The sequence below is a fragment of the Rhinolophus sinicus genome, chromosome 1 (assembly GCF_057876585.1).
Source record: "Rhinolophus sinicus isolate RSI-liver-muscle chromosome 1, RSI-T2T, whole genome shotgun sequence".
In the NCBI taxonomy this organism is placed as follows: Eukaryota; Metazoa; Chordata; class Mammalia; order Chiroptera; family Rhinolophidae; genus Rhinolophus; species Rhinolophus sinicus.
This window is the reverse complement of record NC_142501.1, coordinates 17,835,073-17,859,220: the sequence shown is the minus strand read 5'-3', so window position 1 is coordinate 17,859,220 and position 24,148 is coordinate 17,835,073. Positions and strand designations below refer to the sequence as shown.

Genomic DNA, 24,148 nt, shown 5'->3' with positions numbered 1-24,148 from the left:
ATTTTTGGAATTTGCTGTGGATCAATTAACAATGGATTGCAGGCCGCAGTTGGCCCGCGGGCCGCAGTGTGGACACCCCTGCTCTAGGGAGACTGTGTCACCAGGATCTTCCAATCATGATGCAGTCTGCTTAACACGTTGCGTACGGATCACGAGAATCTTCACCAGGGATTTAAACCCCGCCGTACGCAACGTGTTAAGAAAAAACCTAGGCAACAGTCAGGATGCACAGGAAACCTCTGTGCAGGGCTGCACCGCTCATGTTTCATGGCCAGGGTCACACTGGCATGAGACATTGCCTGGACCACAGGCTGAACCACATGCGGCAGGTTTTCAACTCAAGCTGCACAAAGTGCTGACTCAAATGTCACATTTGGGCTCATTTATCTGACACCTGCCACGCATCCCAAGAAATCACTGCATGGTATTTCCACCACGGGGGGCGTGCCCAAGAATTCTGAACACCGTGCAAAGTTCTGCATTTTTACTAACATACTTCTTACACACACACACACCCAGAACCCAGCACATGGCACCACAGTTCTGCTTACGGAGGTGAGGCCCGGGGACACCCCCCTCTGGAGCCTCCTTTAGACTCGGAAGTGATGAGTCAGGGAGGGAGCTATTAACACATTACTGAGAGAGGGGCTTTTACTGAGCACTGGCCATGTGCCACACTCATAGCCACACTCATAGCCACTTTCTGTGACTTTATTTACTCCTCACTCCCCAAGCATGAAGGAGGCAGGGCACCTCATGTCCGTTTACTGTTGAATAACCTGAGAGGGAGCGTCAAGGAGCCTGCCCAGGCTCACAGAGATAAACAGACATTGGCGTACTGGCCGAACCCAAGTCCGCGTCACGTCCAAGTTCCCAGCTACTAACCTTGACATTACAATACTGCCTGCGAGCGCCTGAGGTTCAGATGCCTATAAATAGACCCGTTTTTCAGAGGTCCCAGTATGGTATTTAAAGTAGCCTAAATTAGGAGTCTAGTTAAGAGACAGAATAGAAGAACCACCTTGCAATCAATTCTGAACCAACCCTGAGCCACCATACTGGATGCTCACAGCCTCCCGTGACGGCCGGTACTGCCACCGGAGGGCTCAGTGAGTTCGCTGAGGACTCACCGTTTCCAGCTATTTTAGCTGAGACAGCACGTGAATGAGAGAGCCAGCGCATGGACACTCTGTACATGGACTGCTGAAAAGTCTGGGCCTCCTTCCTTGAACAGGGCTTACCTGGGCTCCCCAGCAGGACACAAATGTCCTAGCGAGACACGGCCCCGCACCCACTCATGTTCCCCTGCCTGTTGCTCTCGCTGTGTATTCTTAAGGAGCCACTCCTGCTAGATACACAGTGGTTTTCCAATGGTCCAGAGACCGCAGTAGACGACCTGGAGAACTGACAGAAGCAGCTGAAAGAGCCTCCGTGGGACAATGTTGTCCTGATGAACACAGGCCCCAGGGCTGAGGGACCAGGTGTCAAATCCTAATCCTACTATGTGTCACCTGTGTGACCTTAGGCATGGCCACCTACCATTCTGAACCCCTGTTTTCTCATCACCAACGTAAGAATAACAAGAGTGCTACCCTATGTGAAAGCAGAGAAGATCAAGCCAAAAGATGCCTGCGGGCCATCCGGGCAGTTTCCGGCTCAGAGCAAGTGCTCAAGGAGACTGAGTTGCTTTGCTGGGCTGCGAATCGAGAGGCCTGGGCTCTTAGGCCGATGTTACTAGCCTCTGCTACTCTACTCTCCTGGAGGACTTCAGGCGAGTCGCTTAACCTCTCCAAGGCCTCCTTTCTATGGAAAATGAAATGGTTGGACTGGGGTGATTTCTATGCTCCACTCCTGTCCCTAAACTGATTCCCCATAAAAGCAGCCACGTCCAAAATGTCCTCATGATGGGCCCCTTTCCAACACACACACACACACACACACACACACACACACACACACACACATCTCTAGGAATAACCAGCAACAGTAATATCCTGTTGAGGAAGCCACAGCTGCTCACATCAGCCAGGTCTCCCTTCTCTCCAATGGCCTATGACTAGATTTTCTGGACTCTTCATAGTTTAGAAACTTTCCACCAGCCTGAAAAACATGACTCACCCAATGTGTCATGAAGATTACAGGCATCCGTAAAAGCAGAAAGAAATATAAACAATAAAAGACTTTTACTTGGGATTTTTATTAAAAATTTTCCTTTTTGGACCCAGTCTGGTTTCCTTCAGTACATGGATTTGCTCCAATTCCAGGAGACTGGGCAGGCTGGTGTGTGGGGTCAAATAAAGATGGAGGTTTCCCCCTGAGAATGCTACAGAATTGTCCCTTACAGCTTCAAGGAAAGTTAAGACTAAAACACTGCAGACAATCCACGTGTTAGTCCCCATGTAATTCCCCCAGTTCTGCAGCTTGGCCATGCGCCCCTTTCCTTGCTAATTACAGAGCTCTGGCCACAGCCATGGACCTCGGCATTACAACACTGCCTGTGAGCGCCTGAGGTTCAGATGCCTATAAATAGACCCGTTTTTCAGAGGTCCCAGTATAGTATTTAAAGTAGCCTAAATTATGAGTCTAGTTAGAGACAGGGTAGAAGAACATAAAAACAAAGCTCTCCAAATCCACACAAAGTATGAAGCAAAGGCAAAACGCTCTGCATCAGAGTGGCGGTTCCACGCCCAACACAACACTGTCACTTAACTGGAATTCAACAAAGAAATCAAGTATTTGTCAAGCACATACTTTGTGCATTAGGAATATGGTCATGAACGAAACTGACACAGTCTCTGCCACCGAGAAGTTTCCATTCTACTCAGGAGAGGCAGGGCATAAGCAAATAAACACACAAGGCAGTGATAAGTACTACAAAGAAAATGCAGTGTAAGGGTTCCGAGACCTCAAACAAGAAAAGTGAGGAGCAAGGCCTCGGGCCAGGAAAGGTGGTAGGAACGTGTCTGGCAGCTCAAGGAGGAGCTAGGAGGCTGGTGCGGCTGGAGCAGAGTGAGAGCAGGTGGGAGGGGAGGTCGGAAGGAAGCTGGGGCCAGGGAGCGTGGAAGACCTTCCGGCATTCTGAATGTGATGGGGAGGCTCCGGAAACACAGCCCACGGGTGATGAGATTAATATTTAAAGGTTCCCTCTTGCTCCTGAATAGAGCAGACTAAGGGGGAAGAGCAGAAGCAGGGAGATCAGTCAGGAGGCTAGGGCACTGTCAGGTGGGAGGTGACGGTGGCTTAGACCGGCGTGGTGGCCGTGGGGCAGGTGAGGAGTGGATGGGGTCAGGACACCTTTGGAGTGAGTGAAAAGAGTTCACAGCTGCAGACTGACTTCCTCCCATAGAGTACAGCATGGGAGGCGGAAGAGAGTAACTGTACAGTGGAGAGACCTCTGCCACACGATCAAGGCCAACATGACCGGTCATAAATCATGTTGACGGCATGGAGCCTCGGTAAGATGTGGGGACCACGGCACGTTACCTCTGTGGTCCTCCTCCTTCAAACCCATAACCCCAGCCTAACCATGAGAAAAACGTCAGACAAATCCCAAGAGACGGGCATCCTAAAAAATACCCAATTAGTACTGTTCAAAACTGTCAAGATCATCAAAAACAAGGAAGTCTGAGAAACTGTCAAAGCCAAGAGGAGCCTAAGGAGACATGACAACTAAATGCAATGGGGGGGGGGGGGGGGTCCTGCATGGGATTCCTGGATCAGGAAAAGGACATTAGATAAAAACTAAGGAAATCTGAATCAAGTATAGACTTTAGTTAACAATTTATTAATACTGGGTCTTACATTGTAATAAATGTACCCCAGTAATGTAACATGTCAACATTAGGGGAAACCAGGCAGGGCACATAGACAGGAGCTCTCTGTATTACCTCTGCAACTTTTCTGTAAACCTAAAACTCTTCTAAAATTAAAAGTTTGTTTATAAAGAGAAAGAGAAAGGACCCACAGCATTTGCAGAGAGTCCAGACGTGGAATACAGGAAAATGTGGGGGTCACAGCGAATGTTAGGTTCGGACTGAACAACCATGTGAAAACCTGGTGATTAACGATCAGGAAGACTGATGAGGGTGCGAATTTGGGAGATGAAATCAAGAACTCTTCAAACACTCTCTTTTTATCCTTTGGCGGACATGTGAAATGATGAAACAGGTGCAGTTATCACCCGGTATTTTTTATTGCTATTTTTGTAAAACCTTGTTCTTACAAAAAAGAAAAAGGGTAATTAAGAAGGAGCTGGAACTTGTACACTTGCTTTCTGGGAAGATGCTAAATTGCAAACGTACTGTTCTATTACTGTGCATCTCAAAAGCAGATGTATTCCCATTTCTAGGACATTTAGTCTTTGGCAGGAAAAGCAGCACTAAACTCAATGCTTTCAACAGCATCTTAGAAGAATTTTTTCAAATCCAAAACAAGAGAAAAATCTGCACAAGCTTAATTGACTCTATTAATATGCCTGATATAATTACTGTTATGATATGCTTCTTTTACCAAAGCAACAAACAGACATAATGGGAATGAAATTTAAGTGGGCCTAAATCCAGAAGCTTTTCTAATCATAATGATTGTACTTTTTTTCTATCTATGTCATCTCTCTGTCCCCCCAAATTTCATAGATTTTTTTATCTTCAGAAATTTTTACTCTTCATGAATATTTTATTTTCTTATGAACAATAGACTGATAAGGTAGCAACGAAAAATGTTAATTTCACAAGGGGAAATGTGGAATAAAGGAGAGAGCATTTGTGTCCTGGAAACAAACAGATCTAAGCTCAAATCCTGGTTCTGCCTCCTACCGGTCTCCATAAGCCTCAGTTTCCTCAGCTGTAAAACAGAGACAATATCTATTTGCAGGGCTGTCATACAGGTTAGAAATGATAGTAATAATAGCAAACATTTACTGAGTGTTTTCTATGTGCCAGGCTCTTTACGTAAATTAACCCATGTAATTATCAAAATAACATTGTGAAGAAAGTACTGTTACTGTACCTGCTTCACAGAGGAGGAACCAAGGCCCAAAGAAATCAGGTGAATTTCTCAAGATTACCTACGAAATAAGTGGTAGAAGCAAGAACTTGAACCCCAGCGGTCAGGCTCTAGAACCTGTGCTTTTGGCACCTAGCAGACAATCAACAGACGGTGATGTAGTAACAATGACCTTCATTTTATAAGGGCTATTAGAGTCACAGCAAATGCTGCAGACGCCCTGGGACGAGATGCCAGCACCAATGTACCCCTTCGGCTCGATCTCCCAGTGAGGTGGTGGAGAGGTGGTGTAGGTTGGCAGACAGGAGAGCAGGGGCAGGACCACCTGGTTCTTATTCTGCTTCCACCCTCACAGTGGAGAGAAAAGGACCGTGGGTTAGACAGAAGAGCATCTCTTGAACGAATAGAGAAATGCATCTACATGGCAAGTGGCCAGATAGGTTTACATCTGGTAAAGTGGCCATAATAAAGAAGGCTGGCCGTTGGGGGAAGGAAATTGTTATTTTTTGGCAAACGCCATTCATTTCTGCATTTTGAATGACAAAATTAGTTGTTTATTAAAACCACTAATAACCAAAAGCTGAGGGGATCAGGAAATATACCGCATCAAATGGTAAAGATCCAAAACTAATGGAAACTTTGGCGGCATTAATAAAGGCATGGTATCCAGAACCAGAGAGGTGACAGCCTCCCCCTATTCCACACTCGTCAGACCCTACCTGTAGTAACCTCTCCAGTTCAGGGCTTCACATATAAGAGGGAACAACCAGAGCACACACAAAGGAGGGTGACCAAGATGATGAAAAGACTAGAAAAGAGGCCAAATGAGAATGGTTAAAAGAATTAAGAATGGGGGTGGCCGGTTAGCTCAGTTGGTTAGAGCGTGGTGCTGCTATCACCAGGGTTGCCGGTTCGATCCCCACATGGGCCACTGTGAGCAGCACCCGCCTTAAAAAAAAAAAAAAAGAAGAAAAACTAACAATGACCAGTCTGGGAAAGAGGAAAGGAGAAGTCTTGGAGGACCGGTCTATATATGTAACACCCAGCCTATTACTCAATCAAGTTTTAAGTTTCTACTCACACCCACCCAGCCCAGCTTTGCTGAGAAATGCCTTCCAGACTCCACAGAAATATCACCTTCTTTGTTGGTTTCCCAGTTCCCTCAGGCAGAAAAAGTTGTTCCAGCCATCCTCCCAATATCTCTCGGTCTCTGTTCAGATGTCGGTAGAGGCCTCCACCAGGTGGCTTCATAATCCGTCTGTCTACCTGACCGACTCCCCCACTAGACTGTTGGGTCTCCTAGGGCAGTACCTGGGCCCTTCTCATCTTCATCCTCCCTGCTTCTAGTACAGGGCTTGGCATAGAAGAGGCACTTAGTAAAGGTTTAAGGAACGTGTGAAGGGATGAAGAAAAGGGATGGTGAAAAGCGGTATGAAGGCAGAATTGTTCAACCCATGGAAGAATCCCCCAAATCACAACTGCCCCCTGGAGTAAAGTACTCTGGTCTCAGATGGAGGTTGGAGCTGCACCATTTGGGATGCTGTGGGGGTTCTCCAAGGGCATGAATCCAACTGACCTCTGAGGATGCTTCTCATCCTGGTTCCTGAAATGTGTACTCAGACTAGAGGAAAGCAAGCTAGGTTTTGAATGTTTCTCTTTTTCTTTCCTTATTCAAAGCTCTCAACAATACTATGCATCAGAGGACATTCAAATGTTCTTTATAAAAGAACACAATTCAAATCAGTGATGAGGATAAAACAGCATGTAGGATAAGCCCTGACATTTCTTTTTCTTTCTTATAATGCAAGTGCCTGACTTAAGATTTGATTTCCAAAGCATCTATTTCAAAGAAGCATCCTCTTCAAATCTCGAATAAATACATTGCTGAGCACAGGACTAGATAGAGTCAGGCCACCTCCCCCTTTAGAGATCTTGGTTGGTTTTAACAAATGACCATTTGGGCTACTTGTTTTCTCTTCCTGTGCTTTAAATTCCTGCTTGTATGTTTTAAATTCACCAATAAAGAGTGAGCCCCTACCCTCAACCCCACTAAAAACGGAACCCCAGGCCCACACATGGCACTGTCTGGGGCGGTCTGTCTCCTGCTCTCTCTCTCTCCACCCATGACCTCACTGTGTGACCCCAGATGTGCTGTGCAATTTCCAGGTCTTGTAAATAATAAACCTGACTCTTTTCCAAATCTCCTGATGGTTATTGCTAATGGCATCTTGCAATCATAATAAAAACCACAAGGACTGGTCCTGCCACAACACTGGTTCTTGATAGGCTGAGACCAGTACAAAATATATTGCCTACCATTTGAAGAATTCCTTCTAACCAGAATTCAGCAGGCTGCCACTCCCTCAGACTTTGGGAGAAACTATGTCACTGCTCTGTCAGAAACGACTGCACAAATGTCTGTAGGTGGATCTCCGCTAATACATATCTTTTGTCAGAGAGACATCTAAAGATTAAAAAAAAAAAAAGAAAGAACAACTATCTTCTGAGTACAAAGTTTCAGTTAGGCAAGATACGTAAGTTCTGGAAATCTATTGTACAGCATGGTACCTATAGAGAACAACATTGTACTGTATACTTAAGGTTTGCTAAGAGGGTAAATCTTATTTGAAGTGCTCTTAACACACACACGCGTGCACACACACACACAGGGAGAGGGGGAGGGGGAGAGCCAGGGAGGGGGAGGGGGAACAATAATACCAAAGGGGGCAGGAAGGAAACTTTGGAAGGTGATGGCCTTGATGGTGGTGATGATTTTCCAGGTGTATACTGATCCCCAAACTCATCAAGTTGTATACATTAAATACGTACAGCTTTTTACTTGTCAATCATACCTCAATAAAATAGGGAAAAAACAATCTTTCAGGCAGTCATTTGGAAGGGAACAAACTGCTCACTGATTCAGCCACAATTTACTAAACGGCATCTACGTGCAGGCATCATGAGGCCAGGTCCGCTCAGCTCACGGCTATTCTTTCGATGTCTGAGAGACCGGGGAGGAAGACTACAATGTCCCTGGGCTCTTACCCGGTGTTCATTGATGAGAAGGTCCCGAGCGGCATTAAATATCAGTGTGTGGAGGTGCTTTGAATAAAACACCAAGGTGTAGTCATAATCGAAGCCATAGATCTCTATGTCCGACAGGCTCATCTCGTTGTTTGAGAAAATGGCATCTGGATTCAACAAGTTGTTCATAATAGAAGGAACCAGTTCTAGGAGTAAAGAAAAAAAAATACATTATACCATATGATAAATAAGGGTTAGTGTGTTTCTAAATAAAATGAGCAAACTAAAGTGCAAGAGTGATTTGCTTTTCTTTGAAAACATGCGGAGTGAAAGAAGGCAGTCACAGAGGACTACAAGTTGTATGGTTCCATTTCTATGAAGTATCTAGAACAGGCAAATCTATACAGACAGAGAGATTAGTGGTTGTTAGGGCTGGGGGGGATGGGGAGAAGTGGAGTGACTTCTAACGGGTATAGAATTTCTTTTTGGAGTGATGAAAATGTTCTAAAATTGATTATGGTGATGGTTGAAGAGCTGTTGTGACTATACTAAAAAACCTGAATGGAAGACTTTATGTGGGTGAATTATATGGTATGTAAATAATCTCTTAACAAAACTGCTATTAAAAAAAGAATAGTTGCTTCAACTTCACAAAAAGATTTGCATTGTTCATAAAATAATACAGGTCAGTTACAGACTTTAGAAGATAAACAGATAATTAAATTTAAATGTCAAAAATCATGACATCACCCAGAAAAAAACTATTAATATTTTATGTATTTGCTGCCACTATTGTTCCATGTATATCTTTTACATTGTTGACCTCACACTGTATATACAGCTTTGTATTATGCTCTCTAAATTTAATATTCTATCATGACTGTAGTCTCCTATCATTACAGACTTTCTCAGAATATAACTTTTAAACCATTACATAAGATTTGGGTATCGTGTACCAAATCGGCCTATTACTCTTAGTTACACATTTAGGTTTCTTCGTATTTAAAAAAAAAACACTCCAATAAGTATCTTCATACATTAACTTTTACCCTTCAGATTATTTCCTTCAGATGGTTTATTAGAAGTGCGATGAACCCACAGCAAACCATCAGGGTTCCCTGGATCCAATAATACTAAGTTGGTGCAAAAGTAATTGCCATTTAAAAGGTTAAAAATAATTATAAAAACCACAGTTACTTTTGCACCAACCCGAATAGTTTAGAGTTTCTTTTTGAGTACTTCTGACTATGTATAAGCATAGCTACTTCCTAATTTTTATTCTTCCTTGGAGGTTTTCCAAAAACTCGTTCTATCTTACATTTCCCATGAGTCCACTGGACCCTTTTAAAAAGCTAAGATGCAATATGGGATGTCCGTGATCTTATTCTTCCAACATCTTGAAACATTTTGCTATTTTACCATTGCAGGAATTATTTCATCATTACCCATCAACTATTTCCATCTATGATAAAAAATAAAATAAAAAAGACTAAATTAAGAAAACAGAAGAATGACAGAAGGTTGCCTGAGACAGTACAATAGTAAAATAAATCCTCACTATGACATCGTCCTTCAGTTTCCTCATTTCACGGCCCAAAGTATTATATCATTTTCAAGAAGGTATAAAAGAAGTCTGAAGATACCATCTTTGCAATCATGTTCTTAGCTTTCATGGATCACAGTTGAAAATTCATAGTTTTCCATTTTCTACCCGTAATGGCAAAAAGAATAAAACTGACAGAAGAAGACATTTCACAATTATTAGATGAGTCAGAAGATGAATGTAAAGAGATAGAAAGTGGCTCTCTAGTCTAGTGATGATGGAGAAATTGATCGTATCAGTGAAATCTCAAGACTATGAGTCTTCAGTGACCATATTCCAGATGAAATTTCAGATCAAAGGCTGCACAGTATACTTCTGAAGACAAAAAGGACATCTGATAGTCTCATCCAGTTTTCCCAGGTAATCATTTAACAGTAAGAACCTCATCATGTAACATTTTGTGACAGGAACACAAACCATCCTATTTTGCTAAAAGGATATGTGAAAGCATTCTTTCACCTTTTATGATGTTAGTCGACCATAATTTACTCGAAACAGCTCATAAGTAGACAAATGCTGGAGGCAGGTGACTTTTGGGAGACAGGTATAAAACCACCAACACAGGCACACAAAAACTGACCTGTCCATATCTTACTACTAAAATGGAACTGTCTGTACTTTACTACTCTTTATGTTACAAACGACTGGCTCCATTATAATAGATAATATTTATTTACTAAGCATTTACCACGTACTACATGCGTCGTAAGCACTCTATATTGCCTCATTTAATCCTTACAACAACCTTATGAGGCAAATACTCTATTATCCCCATCTTATATATGAGGACACCAGAGGCACACAGAAATTATGTACTTTGCTAAAGGACACACACCCACTAAATGGCAGAGCTGGGCTTTGAACTGAGGAAATCTGGCTTCAGAATCTTTGCTGTTAGCTCCCTTCCCCAGGATATGGGAATCAACAAGCATTTGAGGAGGGCACACTTTTTTCAAAAATAAAATGGACTCAATCCTTAGTCGTTTCAGTGTTTACCATAGAGTCTACCATGCTTCCTCTTTCCCTTTCGCTCACTTCTTTTGGACTAGCAAAGGCCTAGTTAGCCTCTTCCGTTCTAAGGGCCACCTGAAGTACTCGGAAGCTACTACTCTAGCAGCGTGACAGCTGCAATCAGGGGACAGTACCAGCCACAATGAATTATTTTCTTAGCATTTCAGAAGGCTCTTTACAGCTTTGGGGCTTGGATCCCTTTGAAAACCTCACACAAGCTATATAGAAAATCCTCTCCCTAGAAATATGCACATATAGATTTTGCACAAAATTTCAGGGAGGTTGACCCCTGAAGCTTATTCATGTCTCCAGTTAAGTTGCTATGTTACACTAACTTAAAACCATGCCTTCACATCTCCACACAGAACTTCCAGGTCAGTGAAGGCAAATGGACAGATGGACAGATGGATGGATTTCCCTCCCCTGACAATCTAGATATGGCTGAGTCTACTGAAAACTCAAATAGTCAAGATTCACCAATTCCACTTCTTCATTAGTTAGTTTCTTTTGTCAAAATCAATGAGATGATAACCATGGCTTTTTTTTTTTCTTTTGCAAATAAGACCAATCCAAGGACGGAAAACAGTAACATTTTAAGAAACCGGAAGGCACACAAGAACTAGTTGTGAGGAAGGGAGAAGCGGGTAGTCCCAAGCTCTTCAACATGAAACACCAAAGACCTTCTGACCTTACATAATCAATGGGCCACCACAGATGACGCTATTTTCTAAATCTGACCATGAGGCATTGTCGGTATAAGGTAAGTGAAGCGGGATGGCTTACAGAATGACTAAAAGCTCTACTTTCACAAATGAACTTTTCCAGGGAAGTTCTAACAGCCTGTTTAAATTAGAAGTTTATATTTAGAAATGGTGTTGGCAATGAAGTCTCTCTCCCTTTCTACCACCTGAGAAGACTACGTGACGTGCTCAGGAAACACTATTAAGAGGACTATTACTAAGAGCCAAAAGGTGCCCTGGAACCCCTCACTGGACTGAAAGCATGGGGCATATTAATCACATGACCATCACCAGAAGGCTTGGAGGTTTAATTTGTCATCACTAAAAATAAACAGGAAGAACATCAGAAGCTTAAAAGGGATCTCTACACCCCCTGCAACCACTTCAAAAAGTGCTAAGAATAAAACAAATACTTACAAAGCAAAGGAAAGAAATGTCAACCACTCACCAAGAGAGAAACAGTCTGTATAAACTGTAGACTCTAAAATATAAATGGACGGGACCTTGACTAGTCAGTTACGTACTTTCCCAAAGCAGAACAAAAGTGGGTACGAATTTAGAAAGTGAGTTCCCTTTGTATCTAATGGATGATGACAGCAAGACTATACATACAATTAGCACAAGGAAATGCAGAGACAGCTCTGCAGCTCAGGCCAATGCTCTGACCAGAGCCAGGTTCCAATGCAGCCACCCTCAGCTAAGGGCAAGGGCCCTTCAGGGGACAGTGTGGCAGATGGGGCACCCAACGGCCCACTCAGCAGCTTCCAGTTTCTTGTCTGCTAATCCCATGGAGTAACTGGAAAATGTGGTGAGCAACCTATAGGAAAATATGTAAGCTTTGCGGGGTGGGCGGGGGTGGTGGTGAATCTTTTTGTAGTAAAATATGCATAACACAAAATTTACCACCTTAACCATTTTTAAGTATATGGTTCAGTGGCATTAAGTTCATTCGTACTGTTGTACGACCATCAGCACCACCCCCTCCAAAACTCTTTTCATCTTGCAAAACTGCAACTCTGCGCTCATTAAACTATGTAATGCCCTGTTCTCCTCCCCCGCCCAGGCCCTGGACCCCACTCCACTTCCTGTCTAAATTTGACTGTTCTAGGCACCTCAGATAAGGGGAACGATATGGCATCTGTCTTCTTATGACGGGCTTATTTTATTTAGCACACTGTCCTCACGGTCACTCCATGCCATAGCTTGCATCAAAATTCCTTTCCTTTTGAGGGCTGAATAATATTCCATGGTGTGTATGTACCACATTCTGCATATCCACTCATCCATCGATGGACACTTGGATTGCTTCCACCTTCTGGCTATTGCAAATGCTGCTGCTATGAATGTGGGTGTACAAATATCTCTTTGAGCCCCTGCTTTTCACTTCTTCAGGGTATATATCCAGAAGTATGAGAGCTGGATCACACGGTAATTCGATTTTTCATTTTTTGAGGATCTGCCATACTGCTTTCCATAGCCACTGTATCATTTTCTGTTTTCTTTTTTTTTTTTTTTAAGACCACCACAGAAGAATTCCTTCCTTGCCTAACTTTTATTTTTACTACAGACAGAGAAATGAATGAAGTCAGTACTTAGGTACAGGAGTCAGACATTTCCCATCTAGTCACGGAAACATTTCTAAACTGTAAAGACCTGAGACTGGGAAATACAATTTTTGCCAAGGACTTCGTCCCCTTCAATGTTCAGAAATGCTAAACGACATCTCCCTCAATAGCGGCCTCCAGTCTAAAAGAGCAGTGTGTGGGATAGTGCTGAGGCGAAATCCAGGGCATGAGTCATGACAAGAAATATTCCTAATGTCCTCAGAAAGGCAGCGTGATGACTACTCAGCCCTTGGGCACACGGCACTGAAAAGCTCTAAACGTTTACCAAATACATTACTTGCTCTCAGCATTATCCCAAGAATGAGTCAGATCAAGACAGGAGGGGAACGAGGGATGGGCCTGAGAAAATGAGGTCCTACAGGCACCCTGTGGAAAGCAGTGGCTGTGCTCGCCCAGTGTGGCTGCACCATCTCCTGCTCACGCACATTCTGCTCATCTCTCCTTCCAGGCACATGGGGAGGCTTACAGTCCTCCCTCCAAGCCCCACCCCTGGTTCTGGCCAGCTCTGGTCAAAACAGAAGTGACAGGTGCCTCTTCCAGACCACAGCACACTCCCTTTCCCTACTGTACCTATCTTGGCAATATGTGCTATGGAGACACCACAAGATGGAAGAAGCTGGGAAGGCTAAGCCACCACATGGAGGGCAACTGTCCTAGAGAGGTGCCCGAGGCCCCAGAAAACTTTGCATGAGTGAGAAATAAACTTTAGTTATAGTTGTCTGTAGTAAGCCACTGAGATTTTGGTATTGCTTGTCACTGCAGCAAAACCCAGCCTCAGCTGACTGATACACCTTCCATTCGTCCAGTATGCTGCATTTCTTTGGGAAAATAACCTCTCTCCACATTCAGACTACATGGTGTCCTTGAGGTTCCTGACTCCAGGAGGAGAGCAGGTGACCAGGCTGGCCAAAGAGAGCCCTTGAATTCCCTCCCCAACCAACACTGATTAGTTTGGGGCAAGCACAGGACACCCTCTAGCTAATCATCATTATACTTTTCCTGCAGCCAAAGTGAACCAACGAGTCCAAAATAAGGAAATTTCTGGATTTGTGGGGGAATTTCAAAGACCAGTCATTCTATTCTTCTAAACTTGGACCTCAGAGGATATCAATCTGAAGATGGGAGGCGCCACTACTAGGAACCTGAAAAAGGCCAACGGAGAAGAGAGCACGATTGAGAGAGAGAAGCAACCCAGCGAGCGTCAGCTCAACTTAGATGAAGTCATAGTATGACTTCAGGCAGCTAGTGCTACCTCCGCATTTTTCAATTATACCAACCCATAAAACTTCTTTTTAATTTTTTTTTCACTTAAATTCAAATCAGTTTGAGTTTTCTATTGCTTGCAACTGAAGGAGTCCCAAGTTAAAGTTAATTTCAAGGATATTCAGCCAAACAAAACTCTTACTGCCTAGAAATTTTTCAACTTTTTAACCTGGCTTCAAATGCATTTCCCATTTATACTTTTATCTACCTTTTCTATCTTAAATCCTCCTTCATTTGCCGTATTTTCAATAAGATGGGTAATCTACTACTCTGTGCTCTCCAGAATACACTGACTTAAATTAAATTCACCTGAAGTATTCTGTCTCTTTGTCTAACTAAATACTGGTCAGCTACATGGAAAAAACGTCAATTAAGATTTTCCTTCACACTATGTCTCAAAACAAACACCAGGTGAATCAAACAGTTAATTTTTTAAAACATTAAAAAGGTGAAAAATATATAGGTTACAATTTACTTCATCTCTTAATAAAACATAGCTTTCCAAATATAAAAGCAATAGAATAAATCACAAAAGGAAAACATTGACCGATTTACAACATAAAATTTTCTGCGTATCCCAAAATATCAAAAACAGTAATTTGGGGGAGAAGGGATATACTCAACAAAGAAATCAAAACATAAACAGCAAGGCATTAATATCCTTAGTATTAAAAATTCCATACAAATCTGTAACAAAAACGAGACTCCAACAAGTGAAAGGATAAAGAATGTATCTCATAAGAGTGGAAATTAAATGGCTAATAAATACAAATGCTCAACCATCCTGATTATTTTTAAAAAGCAAATGAAAACAACTAGACGTTCAACAGTACTAGCTCTCGCCTAAAGACGGAATTACACATGGTTTCATTGTCTTTATTTCATTCACATTTTTTTCCCCCATAATAAGCATGTGTTCCTTGGCTACGAAATCAAGATGCCATCTTCCTCCTATCAGATTATAGCAGTATTTCTGTTGTTATCGTTGTTGTTATTTGTAAGTGTTGGCTGGGGGGGAGGGAGGTTCTATTCTTGTTTTGTTTTTAAGGACAGACCACAGAGTTGGTGTGGGGACTGGGCCGCCCCATTCTTTGCCATTTAGAGTACATATCAATTCGAGCTTCCTGGAAAGCAAGTTCGTAATAAGTACCAGGAGTCTTAAAAATATTCATACCCTTCGACCTAGTAATTTTCCTTCTAGGAAGCTATGCTAAAGCAATATTCAGAAATGTGGATAAATGTTTATATACAAAGATTTGGTTACAGTGATATTAACAAAGCAAAACTGGGAGAAAACATGCCCCATGTGGAGGCACAAATGTGGAGGCACAAATATACATCTCAGGTATTTGAACTCAGGGACCAAAACGAGCTCACAAGAATATGATCAAACAGAAAAGCTGAAATGCACTTGAAAAATCCTTGAAGTTCAATTTTTTGGCAAGGCAAACCACAATCCCAGAGACAGGAAGATAACATTTTTCTTTATTAATGAAAGATTATTAATTATGACTAAGTAATTAAACTACGATTTTTTCTTTTTGATATATGCCCTAGACTTCAAACTGTTCTCCTAGAAAAAAAGAATATACAGATCTGAACTCCCCGAAGAAAGGAGAGAAAAAAGGGAGAAAGAAACATTTCTTCCCAGAGAATTTTAGTGGTTACGAAAATTCTCCCGAGTAGAACACCTGCCTCATGCTGGGCCACTCCTAGGGTCCCACCTCCTGGGTACCTGCCTCGGGCCAGGCAAAGCGACAGTCCTCCCCTTACTGCTTTGTCTTTATAGCTTTATTGAGGACCAATGATGTATAATGCATCACACATGAAGTGTACAGTTTGATGAGGTCTGACATATGTATCCACCAGGGAAGCTATCATCCCAATAAAGAAAACGAGCATATCTAACACCCCCAAACATTCCCTCACACCCCTCTGAGGTCCACCCCTCTCCCGCACCGCTGCCCATCCCCAGGCAACTGCTGTTCTTTGGGTCAGATTTGTTTGCATTTTCTAGGGTTTTATGCAAAGGAAGCCATTCAGCATGTAGTATTTTGGTAAATTGGTTTTCCCACTTACTAAACTCTCAGGAATTTTTTTCAATAAGCATTTACTGCACACCTACTATGTGTTAGATATTGTAGGGGGCACTGTGCAGGGATTATACATAAAAATAATAAAGCACAAACTGTAATGAGCAACATCACAGGCAGTGAGGAAGACCAAGAAATGGCTCTCTGACAGGTGGAGATAAGAGGAACTTCACACAGGGCTGGTTGTGCCCGAGGAGGGGGCAATTCAAAGCCATTTGTATTGCATCTATTCATCTAAAAAGAAGCTTTCATTTTTTTCACTAGTTTATACAGTTTGTATTATCTCCAGGAAAAATCAATCCATGACAAATAGAATTACTCATCTGAATAATTAATAATGCATATGACATTCATACCTCTCCCACCAAAAGTTAAAATTAATCTCTCATTACTCTGTAAGCGTATGTGTAGTTCTAACTGCTCCGCAGAAATCCATCATGCTTCCCAAAGTTCCAAAAATAAAACTACATGCAACTATATTTGAAATCAAATTATATATCGTAATGGTTCAATGACATCCTAATCTTAAAATCAGTCACTTAATAAAAAAGAAACTTAACTGCTCAAAAGAAAGGGGAAAAAAGAAAACGTAGCCATATCAAAAGATCACACCCTAGGCAAACTATCAAGAATTTTTCATCAAAGTATACAGGACATAGAAAAGGAATGACTATCAACATCTTCCATATGCCACGCATTGGGAACGTGTCATTCATTATGTCAACTAATGTCCCAAGAACTCCATAAGGTAAATACTGCTGTCCCCAATTAGCAGATGAGAAAACAAGGCTGAGAAGTGAAGTAACTGGTCCAAGGTTGCAGTTACCGAACATTGAGAATGTAGGTTGAATGTCTGGCATAGTACTTGGCACACAGGTGGTGCTTCATAAATGTCCGTCCCTTTTCCTTTTCTCTATCATCCATTCATTCAGCTAACATTGTTCCTAGCTCAGCATAACCCAGGATCCCCGCCACATCCCTTTCAGGGGATCTTTGAGGTCAAAGCTATTTTTATAATAATAATACCAAAACGTGGTAGGCAGAATAATGGTTCCCCAAAGACATCCACATATAATCCCTTGAACCTGTGATATGTTACCTTTCGTGGCAAGAGTGGGTGGGGGCGGATTAAGGTTGCAGATGGAATTACAGCTGCTTCTCAGCTGTCTTTAGAAAGTAGCCTGCATTATCCAGATGGGTTCAATGTAGTCACAAGGGTCCTCACATGTGGAAAAGGACGGCACAGGATTCAGTGTCAGAGTGATGTGATGTCAGAAAGACCAACTCGCCATTGCTGGCTTTGAAAACGGAAGGGGCCATAAAGCAAAGAATGCAGAAAGCCTCTAGAAACTGGAAAGGCAGGGAATCGTTCTCCGCCAGAGGGTCCAGAAAGGGCGCAGTCCTGCCAACACCTTGATTTTAGCCCAGTGAGACCCATTTCGCACTGCTAATCTCCAGAACTATTAACATAAGGTAACAAACTCGTTGTTTTAAGTCACTACATTTGTGGTCATTTGTTACAGGAGTGATAAGAATTTCAGGCAGAGATTAACTGTCTTTTTCACTCCTGTTCTCTCACTAACATGCAATGGAGTTTTCCAGAGGCTACATGAAGTCTGATACTGAGATAGACTGAAGCAGAATCAGATCCAAGAATCTGTCTCCCGCTAATCCAGACTTTATAGACATTTGCAAAAATGTGAATGATTTTCTAAGGTTCTTAGAAAAAGTTTAGGCATTCTTCTAAAGTTCTTGCATTTTGGAAAAGTCACTTGTCATAAAAAGTATGTCATTTATGTTAACAGGTAACCGATTTATTATTGTTTTAAATAAATGAATAAATACTTATTTTCAAAAATCGCTGCTTTAATTTCTAATACAGTCACTATTTTGGTTATAACCTTTATAAACAAAAACTTTGGGCTCTTCAATAATTTTAAATATGCAAAAAAGTCCTGAGAGTTAAAAGGTAGAAAATTCAGACCCTAGCTATAGCTATGCCTGCCTTGTTCACTATTGTAGCTAAAGTAACTGGCACACAGAGGCCATACAGAAAAAGCGTATTTCTGGTTGTACAATTAAACATCTCTGGGCATTAATAATGTATATTCTTGTTATACATATTATTAGAACTTCCCAAAACATGTTCTTTAGAACCTCTATTTTGAGCCATTACCCAAATAAGAGGATCCATGGTCAAATTTATTTGGGGAATGCTGCACTTACATCCTCCCTCTGGGCGAGTCCTGCATTTTAAAGGCTCTGATTCACTAGCTCTGATAAGCTGATCTGTAAAGACTCTTCTTTAACATATATTCTCCACATTCCATTAACCACATCTCTCAGAAGACGGTAGGACACAGGTCTAATTTTTAAATTATCTCACAGGTATCTCAGGGTTGCACTTTATGCTCATTCTACGCAAGTCAAGCTTACCTCATTGTGCTACACACAGTCCAAAACTTTTTATTAAGTACTCAATGCTCTCCACCAAGAACTCTGAATAAATCCTTCAACAGCCTGTAAAGCTTCTAACACTGCACGTTAATCCCCGTATTTTTTTCCACAATATACTTTATAGCTCCAGCCACGTAGCCAAACCTTCTAAAAAAGACCAGGCTCTGAGATGACTTTGGGGGGGGGGGGGGGGGGGAGCTCTCCAAATGTGCATACAGCTAGAGCAGCTCTTCTTGGAGGAAGAGGAATGCTCCCAGTCTGGACATACAGGGACAGGCTAATTATCTGATGAGCACATAGGGAAGGCCAGGGATTGAGTTCAAAGACACACACAGCACGCAACATAACAGGAAATAACAGACCACATACACATACATCTGCCCCTTTAAATTATAACCGCACACTGATTTCTTATAATTCACCATTTTAGGAAAAGACTTCTCAGTCTTGGCACCATTGACGTTTGGGGCTGGATTATTCTTTGTGGTGGGTGGGTGGCTGGGCTGTGCATTGTAGGAGGTTTAGCTATAAGTATCCCTGGCCTGCACCAACTAGAGGCCAGCAGCATCCCCTTCCCCCCAGGTGTGACGATCAAAAAGGTCTCCAGATATTGCCGAAAGTTCCTTGGGGAGCAAGGTTCCGCCCACTCTGGTTGAGAACCACAGTTCTATAGGAAACTTTTGCTAGAGGTTACAAACCAATATTTCTGTTCCTGCAAATACAAAAAAACCTTTTCTTTGAGCTGAGTTTGATATAGGATGCATAAATATTACACTTCAAAAAAAATCTTAAGTTAAAAAAAGGAAGAAATTCCAATTGAGGGACATTCTACAAAGTATGCGACCAGTACTCCTTTAAACTGTCAAGGTCGTCAAAAACAGGAAAACTGAGAAACTGTCACAGCCAAGAGGAGTCCAAGGAGACAGGACAACTAAACCTAGTGTGCTGTTCCAGATGGGATACTGGAGTAGAAAAGAACACTAGGTCAAAAACTAAGGAACTCTCAAGTACGGACCTTAGTTAAGACTGATACATATTGACAATGTATCAATATTGGTTCATTCATTGTGACAAATGTACCATACTCATGTCAGGTGAGAGGTTAATAGGGGAAACTGCGTATAGGATTTATAAAAACATGTAATTTTTCTCTAAATCTAAAACTGATCTTTAAAATAAAGTTTAAAAAATAAAGTTTATAAAAAAATTTAATTAAAGTGAAAAGGAAGAAGGATGGGAGGGAAAGGGTAAAACAGAGTAAAAAATCATGTCTTCCCTGAGCTGGCTTCATTCCGGGAGCCCCTTCGAAGGGAAGATCCTGAACAGGTTGGATTGCAGCAAGAGATCAAATGGCCAGAAAGAAACAATCAGGAAGTGAGAAGACAGAATGCTTTAGTCTTCTTGTAAACTGAAACCAACAACCTCAAAAACTATATGTTTTTGTATGAACATCAGTATTTCTTCTGACCTCTCACTCCTACAGGCACAGTTCAAATGTCAGCCTAGGCAAACATTTCCTGCATCACCCAGCAATGAACTCTCTGGTTTCAGAGCCCCTGGAGCTGTTGTTTATCTCCCCAAGCTGGACTGTCACTTATCTGTTTACCAGTCTACCCATCCAGGCAGCACGAGTCCCATGCTTGGAACAGGCAGGGACTCAGCCACTGTGGGTTCCTCCCTCTCGGACTCATCCACCTGTGAATCAACAACCTTTGAGCCCACTGCTAGGTGCTTAATAAATGCTTAGTGACTGAGCGCAGGCTGGCCACATATACTCACACAGACTTCAGCTAAGGGGGTAGGGAAGGCACAGCCCCCAAGAAGGCAAAAAAGGAAAAGTCAAATTAAAGTCCCTGTGTTCCAGGGGGTGACAGAGGGACCGTGTGCTGGGGTATGAAGATGGGATGAGGCACACGGATACCTGATTCACAGACCTGTTACACTTGCAAAGATTTACACATGCTTTAGTCCAGCAGCCTCACTCTACAAAGGGAGAAACCAAAGCTTGCTCAAGGCCACATAGCTAGTTATGGCGCTGCCCTCGGTGAAGGAGACCTAGACTCCACAGCTAACTAACCTACCTCCACCCCTTACTAAGCATGTCTAAAACTGAAAGAATTATTTAATAGCTAATAACGATAGCTGCTATCTACTGAGCATCTGCTGAGTCCCAAGCCCACACTAAAAATCGTCACATTATCCCCAGATTACAGTTGAGAAAACTGAGGTCAGAGAGGAAAACAACTTTCCACCAATGTCACAGAGCTAATAAATCTCAAAATCTCCCTCCAGCTGTCATACTCCCAAATCCCCCTAAGACTGTCACACATCAAAGCCCAAACGCTGGCCAATGGCAATCTTTACCACCCACCACTTCAGCTGTCTCATTCACAGACCCTGCTCCAAACCCCTTTCATGGATGGACTCGCTCATTCCTCACCACAACCCTATGATGTCGCTACTACCAGCATCCCACTTTACAGAGAAGGAAACTGAGGCTTCCTGACATCCCCAGAGTCTCAAAGCCTGCAAGCAGCACACCTTGTCCACAAAATAAGAATGGCAAAAATGTTGTCTGCAGTTTCTTATAAAACTAAACATGTAATTGCCATTCAACCAAGCAATGGCATGGCATTTAGAGAAAGGAAAACTTTATGTTCACACAAAAACCTGTACACAAATGTTTAGGGCAGCTGTATTGTAATAGTCAAAAACTGGGAGCAACCCAGATGTCAGAGGGAACCGTGGTTAAACAAGGTTAAGCTGTGGTACAGCCACACCATGGAATGCCTGCTACTCAGCAATGAAAAGAATACATTCAACAACTTGGGTGAATTTCCCGGAAAGAGTATTCAGTGAAAAAAGCCAATTCCAAAAGGTCACATACTGTGTGATTCCATCTACATAACATTTTTGAAATGACAAAATTTTAGAAATGGAGAACGGATAATGAATGCCCCAGGGATTAGAGCGAGCACAAGGAAGGGGGGTGTGTTATAAAGACAAGATGAGGGATCCTCTTAGTGAACTGTCCTGTATCTTGACGGTGGTGCTGCATACAAGAAAAACTGTATCGAACTAAATGTACATGCATACGAGTACAAGTAAAACTAGAGAACTATGAATAAAAGCTGTGAAACGTATCAATATCAATATACTGGTTTTTATACTGTACTGTCATTTTGCTAATATGTTACTATTGGGACAAACTGGGTAAAGGGTATGCCAGATCTCCCTGTATTAATTCTTACAACTGCACATAAATATACAATTATCTCAATGAAAAATTTCAATTAAAAAAGTCGTCTGCCCCAAAGCTGGGGTAGATGACCTAGATTTCTTTCTCCAAAGCTCTGCAATTCCCAACGTCGCCAAAGCCACTCTTCTTTCCACCATACCACACAACCACTTCAAAAAGCAAAATTAACTCTGAGCAAAGGAAAACTAAGAAAAGAAACCCCATTTAATTAGCATTCTGCATTACTAGCCATTTTGAATTCCCTCAGAAAAGTACCCCAATTGCTTTCTTTCATTAAAATGACTTCTGGCCAAAAGATGGAAAATGTGATTCTACAAAATGTTCTCTCCCAACAAACAAACTCTCTCTATCTCTGTGTGCCACCTGCACCATCACCCCAAATAAATCAGTTTAAAATTTTCTATTCTAAATTTTCCTTGAAAGAAGCAGCACCAGTGGATTACCACTGGCTCTTTACACCAGTTCACAAATGGTCAGCTGCTACTGGAAAGCAGAGCAGCCCACAGGAAATAAGAAAGTGAGTTAGGGGCTGAGACAGATCCCAGTCAAGGTGTGACCCTGGCCAGGTTCCTTAAACTTGAGTCTCACCTTTCCCACCTATAGGATGGGGACGTGGCACCTTCCTCATAGGTATGGGAAGAATTCAGGAAGACAATCTATGCGCCTGGCACTAGTATTTTACCTGTCCTCTTTCTGTCTCTTCCCATTCCTCTTAGTAACCACCGAGCCAAGCTAATTTTATGGTTCACTTGGACACAAAGTAGTCACTCCTTGGTCTTCCCTCCTCACTGAGGTTAGTAGACAGACCAAAACACTCCCAACCCGGACCCCTCCAGTTTCAAACACAGCAAATCCTACCCTTAAATAAAGAAGAAAAATAGATTAGCCTCTGGTCACTGCCACCTGCCCAGCAGCCGTGCTCCAGAGTAATCCGCCGCCTGCAGGATTCCGGCTGTTACTATTGTTACCGCTTGTTAATAACAACATCTCCTGGTGCATTGGGGTGACCGTCTCCCAAGCGATGTCGGTGGAATCCCCGGGAGAGCCCCAAGCCCTTCCAAGGCAGATTTCTAGTTAAAAATCCCAATAACTTATAAAACATCTTTCCCAAAGGGAGAAACGCAAAAGTTGTAAAGTTTCTGGAAGTGCGTTTTTCCGCGTTTCCCCAAATTGCGCTGCAGGTGATGTCGCCCGCGATAAGGGTTGGGGGCGACCGAGGGTCACGACCCGGGGCCCTGGAGGTCAGCAGCCGGACCTGCGCGGGGCTGCGGTGCCCGCTTCCCTGCTGGCCGCGTGGGAGGGAACCTGGCGCCCCAGCCCGGCGGGAGCCCCCACAGGTACTGGGGGACCCGGGGGCGCCGCCGCACTCACCGTCCGTGCTCCTCTTCGCCTCCCGGTAGCGCTCCCAGAGGTAACGTTTCATGTCCGGGGCAGTCCCAGGTGCTGTGCACAAGTGCCGTGGGGGGCCCGCGCGTGGCCAGCCCCGGGCCGCAGTCCCGCAGCCGCCCCGCAGAGCCGCCGCCGCCGCCTTCGCCCCGGCCCCACGAGTCGCCGCCGCCGCCGCCGCCTTCGCCACCGCGGCCATCCTCACCGCCGCCCAGCTGCGAGTGGCACAGCGGGGCCAGAGCTCTGCCCCGGGATCAGCCCAGCTGCGGGCGGCTCCCTGCGTCGGAGCACGTGGTGGCGCGGCCCACTCGTTCGGCCGCCTCGGGGGCGGGGCCTAGGTGGGGGCGGAGCCGTGCTCCGGGTGGGCGGAGGCTGGTGCTACCCGGCGGCGGCGGCGGGGCCGGGGCGGCCGGGGCCACGCGCTGAGTTGGCTGCGATCACTATTTGACCCTGAGGCGCACCTGGGTGGCTGAGCGTTTGGGCGGACGCCGGGTCAGGCCCAGGCCACGTGGAAAGGGATGACTCGTTGATGGCCCTGGGCCACTAAACGTGACTCTCGCGCTGCCAGCCGAGCTCCGCATCATCTTCCTCCCACGGTCTGTGGCAGTCCCCTGACTTTGGCTGCCTAGGCAGTGGCTCAGGCCCCGACTTCAGGAGGTGACCTCTCTATACATTAATGGCCT

General features: G+C 43.5%; 1 protein-coding gene across 2 annotated transcripts in view; it reads right to left on the bottom strand.

Annotated features, from left to right (window-relative positions):
* NT5DC3 (5'-nucleotidase domain containing 3) overlaps nt 1-23,773 on the bottom strand; it is a 53,536-nt gene extending 29,763 nt beyond the window's left edge. Inside the window, exons 1-2 of one of the 2 annotated variants that reach the window (XM_019728490.3) lie at nt 23,451-23,773; nt 8,050-8,234 (exon numbers count right to left, since the gene is read on the bottom strand). In XM_019728490.3, the coding sequence (XP_019584049.3) occupies nt 8,050-8,234; nt 23,451-23,664 (399 nt within the window). In that variant the 5' untranslated portion in view covers nt 23,665-23,773. Of the gene's footprint in view, nt 1-8,049; nt 8,235-22,937 lie in introns of both variants that reach the window. The other variant, XM_074326227.2, reaches the window with a different exon arrangement.
* Between the last annotated feature and the right edge of the window lie 375 nt (nt 23,774-24,148).